The sequence below is a fragment of the Megalobrama amblycephala genome, linkage group LG1 (genome assembly GCF_018812025.1).
Source record: "Megalobrama amblycephala isolate DHTTF-2021 linkage group LG1, ASM1881202v1, whole genome shotgun sequence".
In the NCBI taxonomy this organism is placed as follows: domain Eukaryota; kingdom Metazoa; phylum Chordata; class Actinopteri; order Cypriniformes; family Xenocyprididae; genus Megalobrama; species Megalobrama amblycephala.
In genome coordinates, this window is record NC_063044.1 from 25,878,649 (window position 1) to 25,898,446 (window position 19,798).

Here is a 19,798-nt window from a genome sequence, read left to right on the forward strand (position 1 = left end):
GTAATCCGTGTCCTTAGTCTGCTTGTCTTCAGCAAACTGTTTGCGGGCATTCCTGTGCATCATCTTTAGAAGAGGCTTCCTACTGAGATGACAGCCATGTAGACCAGTTTGATGCAGTGTGCGGCATATGGTCTGAGCACTGACAGGCTGACCAATGCTGGCAGCACTCATACGTCTATTTCCCAAACACAGCCTCTGGATATGACGCTGAGCACATGCACTCAACTTCTTTGGTCGACCATGGCGAGGCCTGTTCTGAGTGGATCCTGTCCTGTTAAACCGCTGTATGGTCTTGGCCACCGTGCTGCAGCTCAGTTTCAGGGTCTTGGCAATCTTCTTATAGCCTACACCATCTTTATGTAGAGCAACAATTCTTTTTTTCAGATCCTCAGAGGGTTCTTTGCCATGAGGTGCCATGTTGAACTTCCAGTGACCAGTATCAGAGAGTGAGAGCGATAACACCAAATTTAACACACCTGCTCCCCATTCTCACCTGAGACCTTGTAACACTAACGAGTCACATGACACTGGGGAGACTAATTTGGCTAATTGGGCCCAATTTGGACATTTTCACTTAGGGGTGTACTCACTTTTGTGGCCAGCGGTTTAGACATTAATGGCTGTGTGTTGAGTTATTTTGAGGGAATTTACACTGTTATACAAGCTGTACACTCACTACTTTACATTGTAGCAAAGTGTCATTTCTTCAGTGTTGTCACATGACAAGATAATATATTTACAAAATGTGAGGGGTGTACTCACTTCTGTGAGATACTGTATATAAAAAAAAAAACTTTTTTGCAAATTTCTGGAAATTAACACCACAAAATCTGTCAAAAAACATTGCAAAATCCTGGAGGGACTGTCTAATAGATCAAGACTGTTATGGTGTGTATGATGAGTGACTTTTGACCCTTTGACCTACATTAATTGTTTCAACGATCACATGACTGAACAATAATGAAGAAGTTAATGATTGCACTTTCATATCAGAAATTGCTGATCAAACAAACTATCTGCAAAATCAGATAATATTTTCTAATGTGTTCTGTGTTAAATAATGTCTCGGCTTAATATTGTAAAGGAGTAATTTTATATTTTTATAATATTATTTCCTGTATTATTTCCCAATATTGATATCCCCTGATGAACAACGTTCTCTGTGATATTTGTCCTGTAATGTTGATTATATGCACAAAAAGACCTGTTATTTCAATTAAATATTTTTAAATAGCATTTATGTTTCTGTGTTATATTTTGTTAGAAAGTGTATGTTGTAATCCATGATTAATGTTTAGTTTATTAAAATTTATTTTTGTATTTTTTTTTAGTATGGAAAGAATTTGCCAAGTCATAATTTAAAGAGTTTTTAATTAATTTATGTATTTATTATTTATTTATTTTATTTTTCTTCTTGTCTTTTTCTTAACTTAATCTTATTTTATTTTAATCTTTATCTTTACCTTGACTGACTCTGAGTCTGAGAGTGAAAAGGCTCGATGCAAACAGCAGATGGCAGTAAAGCTTTACTAAAGTTTCAGATCCAGTGTGAAGAAGAGGAGGAGGAAGAAGAAGAAGATAGATTTCTCTTTTTCTCCACAGTCTTTCAGATATAGTTGGAATCTACAACAATATGAAGAACTATTCAAAAATCTCTGTGTTTTTATTAATAATCTGTGGTAAGTGTGTGATTTCTGTTGACTTTCAGTTTCACTTTGAGCACTTAGCATTAGCTGTAGTTCATTAGCAAATAAAAACATTATTTGCTCTTTTGCAATTGCTGTTTTGTTTACTTAAAGTTTTTTAAAGACACATTTTAAGCACATGTAACAGCACATTCAGTAAAACACCTTCATTCAAAGCAGCATTTTAAAATCTGACAGACAGTCGGAGCAGTTGTTCACTTGTTCACTCATTCTGTAACTGCTGTATAGAGCATGTCAGTTTAGTGACTATATCAGCAAGAGTCAACAACAACTGGAGAAATATATTCACACATGGAAATATGATCCTAAAATAAGTGTTTCAATGTTTTAGAAAGCAAAATAAAAACACTGAACCATGTTTCTCTGTCAAAATATCTATAATGTTTTGTCTGTTAGCTCTTTTGTCTTGATTCTTGATGTGAGTTTAATCTCTGATTGATGTTTGTGTTTGTTCTGCAGTGTTTGGAGCTGATGGAGATGATGTGAAGATAGTGTCAGTGAAGAAGGGAGATTCTGTCACTCTAAACACTCGTTTAAGAGGGCAGATTAATCTAATAATGTGGAAGTTTGGATATTCAGACTCATTCATTACTAATGATGAGAGATTCAGAGACAGACTGGAGCTGAATCATCAGACTGGATCTCTGACCATCAACAACATGAGAATCTCAGACTCTGGACTTTATCATCTATTTATGGATCTTCACAACTATGGGACCTTATTTAGGACATTCATTGTTACTGTCCATGGTGAGAATGCTTTTTTTATTAGAGAAATTTAAATAATTTCATATTTGTTTTGTTTTAGGAATGAAACCAGATTCAATGTTCAACAAGCAAATATTCATTATTTATGGAGCCTTTCCTCATTTTTCAGAAGTAGTTTAGTAAACTTCTATAGTGGTGAATGGATAATACACTGAACAAAATTATAAATGCAACACTTTTGTTTTGCCCCTGTTTTTCATGAGCTGAACTCAAAGATCTAAGACTTTTTCTATGTACACAAAAGGAATAGGATTTCTCTTAAATATTGTTCACAAATCTGTCTAAATCTGTGTTAGTGAGCACTTCTCCTTTGCCAGGATAATCCATCACCTCACAAGTGTGGCATATCAAGATGCTGATCAGACAGCATGATTATTGCACAGGTGTGCCTTTGGCTGGCCACAATAAAAGGCCACTCTAAAATGTGCAGTTTTATCCCATATATATATATGTAATAAGTTCAAGTTCGTAGGGAAGGAAGAGGACAGGGTCGACTTTGACTGCTGACTGAGTTTTTATTTCAATAACAAGATGTCCAAACAAAAGTCTGCAACGCACAATAAACAATCCACATCCACAGACGGGCTTCACTCCAGTAGTGCTCTCCAGCTCAGTCCCAGTGTCTCTCAGTCAGCAGTCCCTCTCTCTCTCTCACACTCCTGCTTTTCCTGGTGTTTTATCCTGTCTCCGTGCCAATTACTGGAATTAGAAACAGGTGTTCGTGATTTACAATTAACCCACTCACTCACCACGCGTCTCCCAACTTCCTCTCCTACTTCACTGAACCACGCCCTCCCTGCCACATACCCCCACCACCCGACTCAGGCCGGGAAGCCCCCCTCCCCCCCCATTTCTGGAGAGGAAATCGGCCACAGCCATCCGAACACCCGGCCTGTGGACCACCTTGAACTTAAAAGGCTGTAAAGCCAGATACCAATGAGTGATCCGCGCGTTGGTATCCTTCATGCGGTGGAGCCACTGCAGAGGAGCGTGATCCGAACAGAGGGTGAATTCCCGTCCCAGGAGATAATAGCGGAGGGTGAGGACGGCCCACCTAATAGCCAAACACTCTTTCTCCACGGTGCTGTACTTAGCTTCTCTCTTAGAGAGCTTGCGGCTAATGTACAGCACCGGCCGTTCCTCCCCCTCTATCTTCTGGGACAGGACAGCAACCAGCCCTCTGTCCGACGCGTCAGTCTGCAACAAAAAAGGGAGAGAAAAATCAGGAGAGTGAAGCAATGGCCCGCCACATAGAGCAGCCTTCACCTGGGTAAACGCCTGCTGGCACAGTTCTGTCCACTGGACCGTATCTGGTGCCTCCTTTTTAGTTAGATCAGTCAACAGGCTGGTGAGGGCCGAATAATTAGGTACAAACCTTCTATAATATCCCGCCAGCCCGAGGAACTGGTCGCAATCGCTGCTGTCTTATCAATTTGGGGACGCACCTGTCCATGTCCCAAGTGGAAGCCCAGATACCTTACTTCCACGCGCCCAATTGCACACTTCTTCGGGTTGGCCGTGAGCCTGGCCCCCCTCAGCGATCTCAGGACGGCCCTCAAATGCTGCATGCTGCCAGTCATTACTGAAGATAATAATATCATCCAGATAGGCAGCGGCATATGCACCATGGGGCAGCAAAATTTTATCCATGAGACGCTGAAAGGTGGCCGGTGCCCCGAACAGCCCGAACGGAAGAGTAACAAATTGGTGTAATCCAAACGGCGTTGTGAAAGCTGTCTTTTCTTTGGATAATGACGACAAGGGGATCTGCCAATATCCCTTTGTTGAGTCCAATGTCGAATAAAAGCGAGCCGTACCGAGCCGGTCAAGCAATTCGTACACCCATGGCATTGGATACGCGTCGAATTTCGACACAGCGTTCACCTTGCGGTAATCCACACAGAACCGAACTGAGCCGTCCGTTTTGGGATCCAAAACTATCGGGCTTGCCCAGTTACTGCTGGATTCTTCTATTACCCCCATTTCAAGCATCGCTCCTAATTCTTCCTGAACTACTTTTTTCTTGTGTTCAGGTAATCGATATGGCCGGCTGCGAACCACCACGCCCGGCTCTGTCTCGATATGGTGCTGAGTGAAATTTGTACGACCAGGTAGGGGAGAAAACACGTCAGCAAACTCTGCCTGTAATTTGATTATGAGCTGGGAGGGCGAGAGGTGATCTCCCCCTGGGGCCAGTGTGAGAGATTCATTTTTTATATTTGCCTCTGGCCCAAGATCATCCTCTCCGCTAATCACCGTCGCCAGCATCACTGATTCTCCCTCATTCCATTTTTTAAGGAGATTGAGGTGGTAAATTTGACGTGCTCCTCTCCTATCTGAGCGTATTACCTCATAATCGAGCTCTCCAACTTGCCGTGTGACCTCAAATGGTCCTTGCCACTTTGCAAGTAATTTTGAACTTGACGTTGGGAGTAATACAAGCACTTTATCTCCCGGTGCAAATTTACGCAAATTGGTCCCTCTGTTATACAGCCGGCTCTGTTTGTCCTGGGTCTGTAACAAATTCTCCATAGAAAGCCGCCCCAAAGTGTGGAGTTTTGTTCTCAGGTCCAGCACATACTGAATTTCGTTTTTTGATTGAGACGGTCCGTCCTCCCAAGCCTCTCTTATGACGTCTAACACCCCTCTAGGCTGACGACCATAGAGAAGCTCGAAGGGGGAAAACCCTGTGGAGGCTTGCGGGACCTCTCACACAGCGAACAACAGAGGTTCCAACCATTTATCCCAATTTTTGGCGTCTTCCTGTACGAATTTACGAATCATTGTTTTAAGCGTGCGATTAAAACGTTCGACCAGCCCGTCCGTAAACGCCGTGCCCTGATCAGTGAGGATTTCCTTGGGAATCCCCACTCGGGAGATTAAAGAAAACAGTGCGTCAGCAACACTCTTAGCGGAAATGTTGCGGAGAGCCACTGCTTCGGGATATCGTGTTGCATAATCCACAATGACTAATGCAAAACGATGTCCTCGTGCTGATCGCTCTAATGGCCCGGTGAGGTCCATGTCAATTCTCTCGAAGGGGACCTGCATTAATGGAAGTGGGCGCAAAGGCACTTTTGGGGTGGCCGGTGGGTTTACCAACTGACATTCACGACAAGCCGCGCACCACCTGCGCACATTCTCGTGAATGCCCGGCCAAAAAAATCGGGTCATGAGGCGATTTAGTGTCATCACCTGTCCTAAATGCCCCGCCATTGGATTAGAATGAGCCGCTTGAAAAAGCATTTCCCTGCGGCTCCTAGGAACTAACAACTGGGTTGTATCTTCTTTTGTCTGAGCGTCTTGGGTCACTCGATACAACCTATTTTTTATAATTGCAAAATATGGATAAGTAAGCGGTTGTCCAGGATGGAGAGGCTGACCGTCGATGGTAGTGAACTGTTCAAACGCACGTTTCAGCGTCTCATCCTGAGACTGCTCCAGGGGAAAATCATCGCGCTCAATTTCTCTCAATTTCTCTCTCAATTTCGCTCTGTTCCCCTGAGGCAGTACCCAGTGGTCCCAGATCAGTTTCTCCCGCCTGCACACTCGCGTTCCTCTCCGGTGCATTTTTTCCCCAAGAGGCATCCGTACATAAATCCCCCAATAATTCAGTAAACGCTGGCCAATTGGTTCCCAAAATTAACGGATGCCGGAGGTGCGGGTTAACTGCCACCTCAACACTATGCTTTTGACCCCTGAATTGAATAATAACTGGCACCATAGGATATTCCACCACATACCGTGCACACACCACACCCTAACCATGCGGCTTGTATCCAATGCCCCGGACGAAATCAGGCTTTGATGAACGGAGGTTTGGTTACAACCTGAGTCCACCAAAGCCTGATAGGTACCCCCCTTGATACTCAGGTATACACAGGTATTTGGTACCGGCCAGCTTGACCAGGGGCAGTCTGCGGGTCGTCCGGGACCCGGATCATTGTCCCCACCTCAATGACAGGAGACCTGTCCTCGAAATGCTCCGGGTCCCCGCAACGCCAACAGACCGGCCCAGACCTACCCGCCGCTCTCGTGGCAGAGAGTGGGTTAAATTGTTGGTGCGGAGAGAGGGGAGAAACAGATGCGGGGTCCAGCCCGACAGCAGACAGTCCCGCCCCCCTGGGCAGGGCTCTAGATCCACAAACTGATCCAAGTTGAACACGAGGCTGGCCAGGCGGACGAGACCTGGGGAGAGGGACAGGTCTAGAGAGAGAGAGGGGAACAGAAGGAGAGAGAGAGATTGATGGTAAAAGTTCGCCGACCCCTGGGCACACCACCATATGGTCCTCTGCCAGATGGATGGCCGAATCCAGTGACGTGGGCCGGTGGCACTGGACCCACTCGGCCGTTTTCTTCGGAAGCTGAGTGGTAAACTGTCCCAATAACACCCGATCGATGACTTGCTCCACGTCGCTTCCATCGGCCAGCAGCCATTTGCGGCAGGAGTCCCGGAGCTGTTGGGCCATCAGGAATGGCCGGCCGGACTCCCCCAGCCCCAATGAGCGGAAGCACTGGCGATGTTGTTCTGGGGTCCGGCCGACGCGCTGTAGGATGGCCCGCTTGAGATCGTCGAAGACCAGGAGGTTCTGTACAGGGAGCTGCTGCGCCGCCACCTGCGCTTCTCCTGATAACAGGGGGATCAGGCGCACCAGCCACTCCCCCCGGGGCTACCCAGAAGCCTCCGCCGATCTTTCAAATAAGTCCATGAAGGCCTCTGGGTTATCTTGTGGCCCCATTTTATTCAGTGGCAGGTGGGTGGGCGCAGCGAGTGTGCTGGTGGTCTTAGCACGAACCTCCTGGTCAATCCAGCTCCGGAACCTCTCGCGGTCTTCCTGCTGGACCTGTATGATGGCCTCAAAGCGGCGCTCCTGATCCATACGCAGGTCCAGCAGGGCTTGATGATGTTCCTGTTGCATGACCGCGAGGGATGAGATGATCTCCGCAAACGGCTGGGCAGAGGTCGAGTGCATGGCGGCGGCTCCCTTCTTCCTTCCCGGGTTTCGGCACCAGTGTAATAAGTTCAAGTTCGTAGGGAAGGAAGAGGACAGGGTCGACTTTGACTGCTGACTGAGTTTTTATTTCAATAACAAGATGTCCAAACAAAAGTCTGTGCAACGCACAATAAACAATCCACATCCACAGACGGGCTTCACTCCAGTAATGCTCTCCAGCTCAGTCCCAGTGTCTCTCAGTCAGCAGTCCCTCTCTCTCTCTCACACTCCTGCTTTTCCTGGTGTTTTATCCTGTCTCCGTGCCAATTACTGGAATTAGAAACAGGTGTTCGTGATTTACAATTAACCCACTCACTCACCATGCGTCTCCCGACTTCCTCTCCTGCTGCAGACTTCACTGAACCACGCCCTCCCTGCCACAATATAATTTTGTTCAGTATTTTTTGTGTTCCCATTTGCTCCAATAGCAAAAGAACAAAATCTTGAGCTTCTATGAAAGTTTTGATGACTTTCCAAAGAGGAAAAACACATTGAGTGCTTGATTATAAAGACTTTCTGTCACTCCTCAGAATTCATCACAGTAAAGCTGCTTTAAATCATTTATATTGTATAAATCACTATAAAAATGAAGGTGATTTGACTTGACCAGCATAATATCATATCAGATCTCATATTACTTTATCAAGTCTGTTCTGTCAAATTGAGTTTATCAAATGAGATTATGGTCAGAGTAATATCTGTACAGTAACATTACCAGCAGTGTTTATGAGTTTAATCTCTGATTGACTGTTTGTGTTTGTTCCTCAGGAGTGTTTGATGAAGATGAAGTGAAGACGGTGTCAGTGATGGAGGGAGATTCTGTCACTCTAGAAGCTTGTTTAAAAGAGAAATTTAATCGTATAAAGTGGAGGTTTGGAGGTTCAGGCTCAATCATTGCTGAAATTGATAGTAATGATATCTCATATCCCCTCAATGACACCGAGAGATTCAGAGACAGACTGAAGATGAATAATCAGACTGGATCTCTGATCATCAAGAACATGACAATCACAGACTCTGGAGTTTATGAAATAGAGATCGATCAAGGCTCTTGGAACCCATATACAGTATTCAATATTGTTATCTGTGGTGAGGATACTTTTTTACTTTTCAGAATAAATAGTTTTAAATGTGTTTTTGTTTTATAAATTGAATTAAACTGAGTTTTAAAGTGCAGCAAATACAGTTATAATGTGTTCATCAGTCTTACAGTGTTGTAGTTTCTCAATATCACAGTCATGCTGTTGTTCTGTATATAATCTGTACAACTGTGATTGGGCCGCAGGTGATCACATGACTGATATTCAGAACAACCCATTTTGATTTTATACCACAGTACTATAAAAATGAACAGTGATTGACTTACATTTGATTTGACACACATTATGAGCAGATATTTTTAGTTTCATGCCACCAGTAGTTATAACTCAAAACAAGTCAAAGCAGGATCAGTCGTTCTGTAGAATAAGGAAATGAAACTGAACATAGACAGGTTTATGATAAACGTTCCTGTGCTGTTATATGAAATAAGATCCTCGTGGCCAATCAGAGTAGTTTATGATAGATATTCATTGCTACTGTAAGTATTTTAAAGTAATGATTATTTATCAGATATCTGTGAAAACTAATGACTGTCTGTCTTTATCATTACAGGACCATTTTATCCAGTTCTGCCTCCAGATGCTGTAACACAAACAGTTTTTGTCGTTCTGCTGCCAGTGTTTGCTGTTGTTGCTGCAGTTTCTGCTGTCTTATGCTATCGCTGTAAGATCTCTAAACGAGAAAGGCAAAACGGTGAGTATTACAGCTGATACAGCAAGAGAAAAATAATGAGCTTTATTGTGCTGAAGTGGATCATGGTCAAAATTACTTCAGATTTCCTTCTCATTCTGACGTCTGAACAGCAACTGAACCTCTTAAATACCAGATACAACATGCTGCTACAGCCTTAAATATCTATGGGTACACATGTGTCACGTGACAAAACATACATCATCAAATACCTCCATTTTTACGGTCCACATCACAAAAACTGTTTTCAAATTTATTCACTTTGGAGAGCAAGAACATCTTCAAAAAGCTCAATTTTCACTGGTCAAAAACACAGTCTCAAAGTTTATTTATAAAACACTTTTTAAAAACAGCAGGTGTTTATCAAAGTGCTGCACACACACAAAAGAATAAATATAACAGTGATACAAACAGTCAACACCACAAAAGAAGACAATAAGAACAATAAAAGAAAGCAGCTCAGACTATAAAAAATAAGTTTTTAGGCTTGATTTAAAGCCTGTCTAATGTAGAGGATCAGACTATTCCAGAGCTTCTGGAACGCCGCTGCAAAGGCTCGGTTACCCCTGCTCTTCAACTTTACCCGTGGGACAGCTAAAAGCAAATGGTCAGCGGACCTAAGTGCTCTTAGCGTAGCATATACAGCTTGATCAAGTCAGAAAGATATTTAGGTGCTAAAAAATTCAGAGATTTAAAAACAAATACCAAAATGTTATAGAGGCCATTACATAATCCAGGCAAGTTTAAATAAAAATATGAACAATTCTTTGAAAGTCTTTAAAAGACAGGAAAGATTTCACCTTTGGTGAGTTGTCTCAAAAAAACTAGAATAACCCTCTGGAGTCTGAGGCTGATTTGGGGCCTGGAGAAGTTTTGACATGCCCTGACATTTGTGCTTTTTTCAGTTGTTCATAAACATATTAATGGAAAAAGAGTCATTACACTGTATTCAGCACAAACTAGGCTACCATAATATGTGAGGAACATGTATGTACATGTTTGTGTTTTTGAAGGAATAACATTTATGCGTGGTTATTGAAAAAACAAAAAACTTAAGTCACTGAAATAAGGCCAAAAAAGTATAGTAAATCTGTGTTTACAAGACTTTTGGGTATTGGAGGTTGTAAACTAGAGTTTTTGCTTCAAAATTATGTAAAAATTATGCTGCCTTCATATAAAACAATATATTGATTTAGTTTTTGTAAGACACTTTTTGCCAAGAAACACAGTATGCGTGGAGGCGTGAATCACCACTGAATAATGGGCCATTCTCACCTGTGAAGACAAAAGAATTGGATAGTAATGAGCTGAAATGACTTGCATATTAATGAGGCATTTCAGTCAGGTAGGCTGTGAAAAAAACCTTCTGTGATGTCTCAAGCTCATCATGATATATGAAACATACAGAAAAATATTATTACAATATAAAGTAATGGTTTTATATTATACTTTAAAATATAATGTATTTCTGTGATGCAAAGAGTCTGAATATAGGCTTTTAGTTTAAAAGCATGCACATTTGGAGAAATATTGGATTCTCATATGCTTATGTCAATTTTCTATACAGAGGAGTTATATTTATTTAATATTCATTGTCATTACTATGAGCACAAGTGTTTTCAATTCATACTTGCAGCCCACAAATTCATCTAAAGAAGAACAGGACATTCCAGGAACTAACGGCATGTCTTCCAGAGGTCGCTAACCATGCCTTTAACATCCAGATAAACACTTTTGAAGACAATAAATACACGATTGAGACGATGTACACATGTATTGCCTCAGAATTTGCGTCTGAATAGCGCTCGCTCCGTGGATGTGGCCGCATTAGCGGATAATGAGTTGAATCACGGGCGTCTGACAAGTCTCTTTTCATACAGATTACATAAACACAGAATTTTTGTTTTCGATTTGACTTACACGATTTAAAACCTGACATTTCAAAGTTTCTTTAGACATAAGTTTATTTTTTTGTGATTAGTATTCACTAAGTTACAGTTATTTTTCTGAGAACTATCAGATTGGACTTCGTTCAGAGGGAGACGACAGATCACACATCATGTTAGTATTCTTTATTTTGCAAAAAGCACAACATTTTGTTTTTACTCAACACATTCTGTGTTGTTTTTACTCAACACAGGCGGATTCAGTCTCCTCGCCCCCCTCAGGAACCTGACGATCAGGTCATGCTTCCCCAAAGACTTACCATCAACTGCATCGTGATGTGAGGCAATAGCGGCCTTGAGGGTGGAGGGAGACCGCCTTCGCTCCAAGCCCTCTTGCAGGAAGGAAAGCACAGATCTGACTGAACATGATCGGGGGTTCTCTCGGTGAGAGAAAGACCATTTGACGAACAGGTTCCACTTCAACGCATAGAGGTTCCTAGTAGAAGGAGCTCTAGCGGAATTGATAGTGTCTACAACCGACTGGGGGAGATTACTTAGAACCTCCGCGTCCCGTCCAGAGACCACGCATGGAATTTCCACAGGTCGGGCACGAGTGCCAGAGGGTTCCCTGTCTCTGAGTCCGAAGGTCCTTCCTCAGAGGAATGGGTCAAGCAGGTGTTGTCGCGAGGAGCATCAGTTCCGAAAACCAGATCCGAGTGGGCCAATAAGGAGCCACTAGCAAGACCTGCTCATATGAAGCAATCTGAGCGGCGTGACTGCGGCTGCAGATGCCATATGCCCCAGGGTAGGACTTTGTACTGATATGCTCGACCCTCAAACGCAAACCGTAGGATGGGTCTGTGTCGAGGCAGAATCAAGACATGAAAGGACGCGTCTTTCAGGTCGGTCGCTTCAAACCAATCCTGGGGACGGATGCATTTGAAAATGCATTTCTGCGTAAGCATCTTGAACGGCAGCCTGAGAAGGGACCGATTCAGGACTCGCAGGTCCAGGATTGGCCGTAACCCACCGCCTTACTTTGGTACAATGAAGTAGGGGCTGTAAACCCTGACTTCATATCGGCTGGAAAGACCAGGCGAACTGAATCGCATAGCCGAATCTGACAGTATGGATGAGCCAGCGGGACGGGCTGGGAAGCGCTAACCAGGCCTCCAGACTTCAAGCCAGTGGGACCAACAGCACCACAGACGTACCCGGCATGGGGCAGTGAGGCAGAGTGCTGGGACCTGACTCAGACGGCATAGCAGCCTGAAGTGGGGTCAGACTCTGATGGATGACGGTGAATGGGAGACGACACAGAAGGGGCGGCCTCGACATTCACACTGCCACCTGCTGGCGAGGTGAGAGGGTGCTGAGGATGGCGAGGTGTAGCGTCGCACACCACCAGCCATGCCCTCTTGGGACCTGCAGGACTGGGAAACAGTTCTAATTCGTAGGTACCGAGCCAGCAGCAGAACAGAACGGAACCAAAAATTCTCAACCCGGTCCTCCTCCGGGGGGGGGGAACGATGCGGGCATCGTCTCCCGAAGAACTGTCTACCTCTGCTCCAGGTTGCCTGTTTCAGGACCGCTTCTTGCAAACCACCTGGCTTGGCTGTGGACTGAGCGGGCTGGGTTTTAGGCCAGCTTGTGAGATGAGAGCATCGAGAAAGCACACTTTGACGGCATCTCACACCTCTGCAAGCACACCACCATGGTGGACATCGTCTGGCCAGGGGCCTGCATTGTGACTTGCATCATGCGTAGCTCAACCCTGCTTGAGTGCTTTGGCCTTCCACAGACTCTCCGGAGACCAAAACACCTGCAGGGCAGAGGTGGTGTGCCCGTAGCACTGCCACGCCACCATCGAGTGTAGTGAGAGAGGAAAAACTTTTAATGCAGTTTATGGCCCTTTTGGTGTTCCATATTTGGCACCAAAACGCTTCCATACTGCCAAGTTTTTCATGCACATCGGGGCTAAAAGACAGGGGGCGGGCCACGGTGAGTATGCGCCCCCTGGGACCCGGGAAAGCATGGTCGTCAACTCTGAATCTGATTCAGCATGAGCACACATCACAACCGTGGGACCCTCAGCCTCATCTTCATTTCCAGAGCCCAACAACCCTCTCTCCAATGTAGCAATCGACATCTAATCCTCTGCTGGAGCCCTGACTGAAACGCTAGGTCCCCCATGAGAAGGACCAGCAATCCACCCAGAAGCTACCAGCCATGTAGGACGGTGAACATGGCCATCTAACCGGACGACTCATGGCGCACTGAGCACCGATGTGGCCATGTTGTTACAAAACATGAACCACCCACGAACACAGTCACAGCATGTTTGCGATGCGCTAGAGGAGTGGGGGCCCATGGAGATTGGCTCGGCGGGTATTGCCCTACTGTGATCCTCAGTTCACCCTGGCTTATTCACCAAAGTAACACTTTTCTGATTCAGAAAAGAAACTAGATTGGGAAATAGGTGAGGGGACTCCACCTCATTTGAGGAACTCAAGTCTCAACTGCGCATCTAGAGCGCTGAACAACGCACTGGTTGCCATGGCAACACGCGCTGTCAGCCGGCAGCTCAACAACACACGGCGCGCTGAGCACTCAAGCCCTTATGAGAAAGGCAAGACGAACAACGCGCCGACGTGGGCATTACGAGAGAACATGAACCACCCACAAACACAGTCTCAGCATGCTAAGCAGACATGAGAGAAAGTGATTGTGGCCGTCAGTGAGGATAGGAAACAACCGCCTCCAGAAAAGCACAGACGGAATGACACCATGAAAAAGAAACAGTGTCCGTCTGTGAAGCTCTTTTAGAAGGGGGAAAGAGACAGCTCTTTGTGTTGTGCTGAAGCACACAGGGGATCAGCCGCGGTGTGACTGCAGGTACACGCTGATCGCCTACAGTCACACACACAGAGAAGGAACCGGTACCCAAATCGCAAACCGACCGGACAAAGACAGCTTTGCTGTAAAAACAGCAGTTGAGAGCTCTGTAGCTCGCGGCCGCCGCTATAAGTGCCGTAACACCAGCACAGACTTCACAAGAAGGCTTTCTTCTCTCCAAGAGACTCGTGCTTTACACAGTGAAGGCGATTTTGCAGGAACACAAATGCTTGGCTCCGAAACGAAAGACAAAGTGTGTGTGCATCTGCATCCGAACTTATACCCACACTGCGGGACGGAGTGCTATTAATCACGCACGCCAAAATTCATTGGCTCGTTTAGTTTACACTCGAAGGTGATAGGGCTCTAGGGCTGTGTATTGCCAAGAATCTGGCGATACGATACGCATCACGATACATGGGTTACGATACGATATATTGTGATATATTGCGATATTTCCTGTTTTTTTAGAAAGAGGATCTAATTTTAGAAAAAAGGGTCATAAAGAACACACCACCATATGCATAAAACCTTACAACTTTATTTTATTTAATCGATACAGTATCATTTGCATTTATATCACTAATCACTGTTTTGTGCAATCTAAGGGAAAATAATAAAGTGACTGCAGTATTCTTTAAGTGTATATGTTTTAAAGATTCACACAGTAGAACAGTTTTTAATTTCTAAACTATTTAACAACTAGTGCATAATCCATTTCATGACTGAATGTCTGTTTTATATTTAATACTGTAAAGCTACTTGCTTTAAAGCAGTCTATTGTATAAAGTGCTATTTAAATAAACGTGCCTTCACTGAAGCACTAAACTGCAGAGCTGGTGCAAACATATCCACATCGCTATGATGCTTTCTTTCAGATGCTTTCTTTCTGCCGTCACCGCTGTCATTTTTGTTGTGTGTTTATTTTGTTACTGAGAGGAAAACATGCAGTACATACTATATATTCTATCGAACGCCTCTCTCAGCAGCACGGATGGCATCGGGATATTAAGCGAGCTCTCAGGTTCAATGCTACGCGTTAGTTTACATTCTGAAATAACGCTGACATCTAGCGGTTGGGTTTTATACAGTCTGTGGTTTAAATCGAACACAAAGCCACGAATCTTGGATGTAAGTAAGTAAATAAATAAATAATTTTAAAAATATATATATATCGATACAGTGTTTTTGAGAATCGATACAGTATCGCCAAACATAATATCGCGATATTCATGTGTATCAATATTTTCTTACACCCCTATAGGGCTCTGTAACGATATCCCAATTCGTCGGTCACTACTGACGTACATCGAACGTGACCGACTGAAAGGGAACTTCTGTTTTCTTTTCATTAAAATTAAGGAAATTTAGTGCCACCCAGGCCTTAATTTCCTCAAGACTGCAATAGAGGTGCTTAAGAACAAGTATTTTTTCGTTTCAAAGTCAGATAAATTTGCATATCTTCTGCATAACAATGAAAAGAAATACCACATTTCCTAAAAATATGTCCTAAGGGAGCATATACAGAGAGAACAGAATAGGCCCCAAAATGGAGCCCTGTGGGACCCCAGACTCTCGGTACAGAGAGAAAAAGATGTTTTCATTGTTATCATGATTAATGTGGATCTAGAGTCTGAATGTATATAAAATAAGGGTTCTTTACATGACACACTTTTCAAATTAAAAACATTAAATGTTTTTTGCATTTTGGCAGTTTATGTGGCCCTGAATATGCAATTGTTTGATGCAAGTTTTTGAAAATGATACAGTTAACTATGGAAGCTTGCTTCTGCCACTGAATATAAATAAATAAATAAGTTAATTGTAACTTTATATCTCATAATTCTGACTTTTTCCTCACAATTGCGAGTTTGCCCTTACAGAAAAAACACATAAACTTCACATGTGCATAAACACGTGACCACATATACATGTGATTTTGCACTTGTGAAACTGAACATGTGAACATATGTGGATCACATGTGAAACATGTTTTGCACACGGGAAATGTGCTTTTGGAACGTTTCCCATGTGAAAAATGTGTGAAACCCCATGTGATCAAAAGCTTACAATTCTGATTTTTTTTCTTTCAATTCTGACCCCCCCCCCCCCCCTTTTTTTTTTTTTTTGAAATCAGCAGCAGCAGAGGAACCAAATACAAGGAATTCAGTGTTATTACACATGGTGAGTAGTTGTACATGCAACCAAAACTTTGAAGATCCAGAAAGGTCATAAAGGCATTGTAAAATGAATCCAAGTCTTGTGAAGAAATATGATTGCTTTAATGATGAACAGATTTAATTTAGACTTTTATTCACATATAAACACACAGCATAAATGAGTACACAGATTTTGATCTTAATTTCAGATTTTTGAGATGTTTCAAAAATGAATTCAACTAAATGTAATATTTTGTATGGCCTCCTTGATTTTTAAGAACAGCATCAACTCTTCAAGACTATAACTGGACTATATATGACCTCCACATCTTCTCTATTTTCCTTTCAGGTTCCAGAGGAAAAAATGCAAATGAATTTTAGAGATTCCGCTGTTGAGTGAAGAAAAGTATGTTAAAGGGTGATGAAACCCCAAAACACTTTTTTTGAGATGTAAACAGATATGTATAGGCTGCACATCATTGAAAACACTAAAGGTACTCATTAATGTTATTCATAAGTGAAAAATTGTTATTTTTGCATTTTTCAGAGCGATTTCTGTAAAATACGATTGTGGACGTGGAGCGCGCATATGATCGGTTTCAGCGCGGAGCTCCGCGATGAGTTTAATAACACTCATACAGAATAAAGCATCTGTGTTTAAAGTTTTTTCTTTAAGTTTTTTCGCTTTCTATGTACCAATCTTTCTATAGTGGATATCTGAAGATTCTTGAATTTTAATGAAAAGAGTTATTCTTGGAGTAACTCCTCTAGATCCATGCAGTCAAGGATTGATTTATGGTTAATTGACCCAGGTTGTGTCCAATATGTTACTGAAGTTACTTATTGCCATGCACCTCCTTCGGATCATAAAATGGTTATTTTGGTACACTCTGGTTGTGATATTAAAAATAATAGTATGCGAGGCTACTGGAAATGAAAAAGTTGTTTAGTAATGAGGACTTTATTACCCAGGTTCGCGAAGAAGCTCAACATATTTTTGGGAGTAAACAAACTTCACATGTTAAGAAATGGGAGTTATTCAAATTTAAAGTTTGCTGTATACTTTAGTAAACAAGTTAAAAAGAATCAGCTGGAAAAGGAAAAAGGTGCTTATGACAGAATTAGACTTACTTTTGAAAAAAGATAACCTTACAGAAGATGAAAAATTAAGATTGGAGACATTAAAAACTGAAATTGATCAGATATATATTAATACAGCCTTCATTCGTTCTAGAGCTAAGTGGTTAGAAAAGGGGGAAAAGAACACAAGCTATTTTTTTTTTCACTAGAGAAACGAAATTATAAAAGACAAATGCTCTCCTCTCTTAAAATTGATGATGTACCCACTTCAAATCCAAAGCTGATTACAAATTATGTGGAATCCTCTAAGTTATATGAATCTGTATTTGAATTGTATAAATGTTCCGACTTCTTCGCGTCAGTTAAGCAATCGATCCCTTCTATTTCTATTCAATTTCTAGACCTTTGTGATGAAAAACTTAGGAAGCAAGAGATGGTTACAGCTATTCGTTCAATGAAAAAATAAAAAAATCACCAGGCACAGATGGTCTTTCTGTTGAATTTTATCTCTGCTTTTGGGATATTATTGAAAATCCTTTATTCGAAATGTATAAAGAATGTATTAATTATCGACTTCTATGAAACAGGGGCTAATAACCCTACTCCCAAAACCAGATAAAGATCATTTGATTTTGGATTATTGGCATCCTGTAACTTTATTAAACGTAGATTATAAATTGTTATCTCATATTATTGCAGCTCGTTTGAAAGGAGGTCTAAACGAAATTATAAATGAGTGTTAAACTGGGTTTATGGCTGGCCGACACATAAGTTGGAAAATTAGACTGATTTTGGATTTATTAGACTATTCAAATTTGTTGGAATTGGAGGCTTTAATGGTTTGCCTCGATTTCCACAAAGCTTTTGACACTATTGAGCATCAGTTTATCTATAGGGCACTAAAATCTTTTGGTTTTGGGGAAAGATTTGTTTCTATAATTGAAATGTTTCATAGTGGTATTAATAGCTCTATTAATTTATATCCAAACACTTCAAAACACAAAAAGGAGTGCGTCAAGGTGTTTTATAAGATCAGACACGTTCTTCCTACTCTTGTTGTATAAAACTCTTTTTGAACCACATCTTAATTACTGTAATGTGATATGGTGCAACACCTTCACAAGTCACAAGTAGAAACTGTCTACTTAAATCAGACTCAATATGGTTTTTCATACCATACAATGTTTTAAAAAGGTTGGAGGTTTACGCTTTTTGTTAATGTGTGATTACTCTACTAACAAATTGCATTACTGTGGCATTATCCAATTTCTATCAACAAGCTCTCAAGGCCTGGAAGTTATGTTATGTGCATAAATTTTCTCCACATAAAGCAATCTTGTGGAATAATACTTATATTACAGTTAACCGAAAATCTCTTTATTTACAGAATTGGATGGATAAGGGAATTTATTTTGTATCTGACCTTTTTGATCAATCAGCTCAGTTACTTTCCTATGAAAATGTTATGAAAAAATGGACATTTCCTATTAAATATAGAGAATATTATTGTGTAATAAATGCAATTCCCCAAGGTTTATTGATGTTAATGAGAAGCCTTATGCTGTCCCTTAACACTTGTAGAATTGAACCCGCTCTTCATTTAAATGGGGTGGACATTAACAGTAAAAAATGCACAAATAAATTTATTAGAAATATATTTTATGAAAAAAGATCTATTAAGCCTAGAGGGAAATTTTTCTGGAACAGTTGTTTTCCAGAAATTATTTGGAAAAAAGCTTGGTTGCTTCCCTTTTGGTTTTGTATATTTAACAAACCTCGGGAAATACATCTGAAAGTACTTAATAATATTTATGTTAGTAACTATACTTTATCAAAATTTATTGATATTAATGAAAAATGTTCATTTTGTTCAGATCAGCCAGAAAAAAATCTACATCTTTTTTTTTTTAATGTTACCATTCCAAAACATTCTGGGAAGATTTGTCTATACATATTCTACAGAAGTTTGGTTATAATTGTGAATTAACATCCAAAGATGTTATCTTATATTTTGAATCAAAAAATCCATCTGTTAATTTTATGATGAATCTTATGATTTTATTGGGTAAATGTCATATTCATAAAAGTAAAAGAAATAATTCTAGACCCTGTTTGAAGGTCTTTATGATTGATTTTTATTTGTATGTTGAGTCTATCCAGTGTATTGATAACAAAAAAATGTAGAGATACACTTTTATACGCCAAAGAATTGAAGTTACTTGAAATGGTATTTTTTTTTTTTTTTTCTTTCTTTATTTTTTGGTTATTTTTTATTTATTTATTGTATCTATTTTTTTCCTTGTGCAATGTAAACCCATTTTTTTAAATGTAGTATCTTTTAGGATGTCATGTTAAACATGTAATTGTTCTATGTTATGTCTTAAAGTCTAATAAAAAATAATAATAATAATAATAATAAAAAATCTTTGAATGGGGCCAAGCTTTCAATTGAATTTCATATTTAAATCACCAGTGAAATCTGACAACAATGACTCTTCTAATGTGCCATTTCAGCTCCC

General features: G+C 41.4%; 1 protein-coding gene across 2 annotated transcripts; it reads left to right on the forward strand.

Annotated features, from left to right (window-relative positions):
• The first annotated feature begins 1,478 nt into the window (after window positions 1–1,478).
• On the forward strand, window positions 1,479–16,687 carry LOC125265810. 2 transcript variants are annotated; one of them, XM_048186318.1, is made up of 6 exons: window positions 1,479–1,679; window positions 2,166–2,456; window positions 8,237–8,557; window positions 9,122–9,262; window positions 16,181–16,224; window positions 16,549–16,687. In XM_048186318.1, exons 1-6 carry the CDS (start codon window positions 1,634–1,636, stop codon window positions 16,597–16,599), a joined length of 894 nt encoding a protein of 297 aa, XP_048042275.1. In that variant the 5' UTR covers window positions 1,479–1,633; the 3' UTR covers window positions 16,600–16,687. The 2 variants fall into 2 exon arrangements, with proteins under 2 accessions (XP_048042275.1, XP_048042267.1); XM_048186310.1 differs by having other exon boundaries at window positions 1,500–1,679; window positions 16,178–16,224.
• The last annotated feature ends 3,111 nt before the right edge of the window (window positions 16,688–19,798 follow it).

Bases quoted from the DNA above. Each gene is read 5' to 3' on its own strand.
- LOC125265810 (XM_048186310.1), top strand. From the start codon at position 1,634: ATGAAGAACTATTCAAAAATCTCTGTGTTTTTATTAATAATCTGTG. The intron at 9,263-16,177 runs GTGAGTATTACA...TTTTGAAATCAG, and splicing joins TAAACGAGAAAGGCAAAACG to CAGCAGCAGAGGAACCAAAT. The intron at 16,225-16,548 runs GTGAGTAGTTGT...TTTTCCTTTCAG, and splicing joins ATTCAGTGTTATTACACATG to GTTCCAGAGGAAAAAATGCA.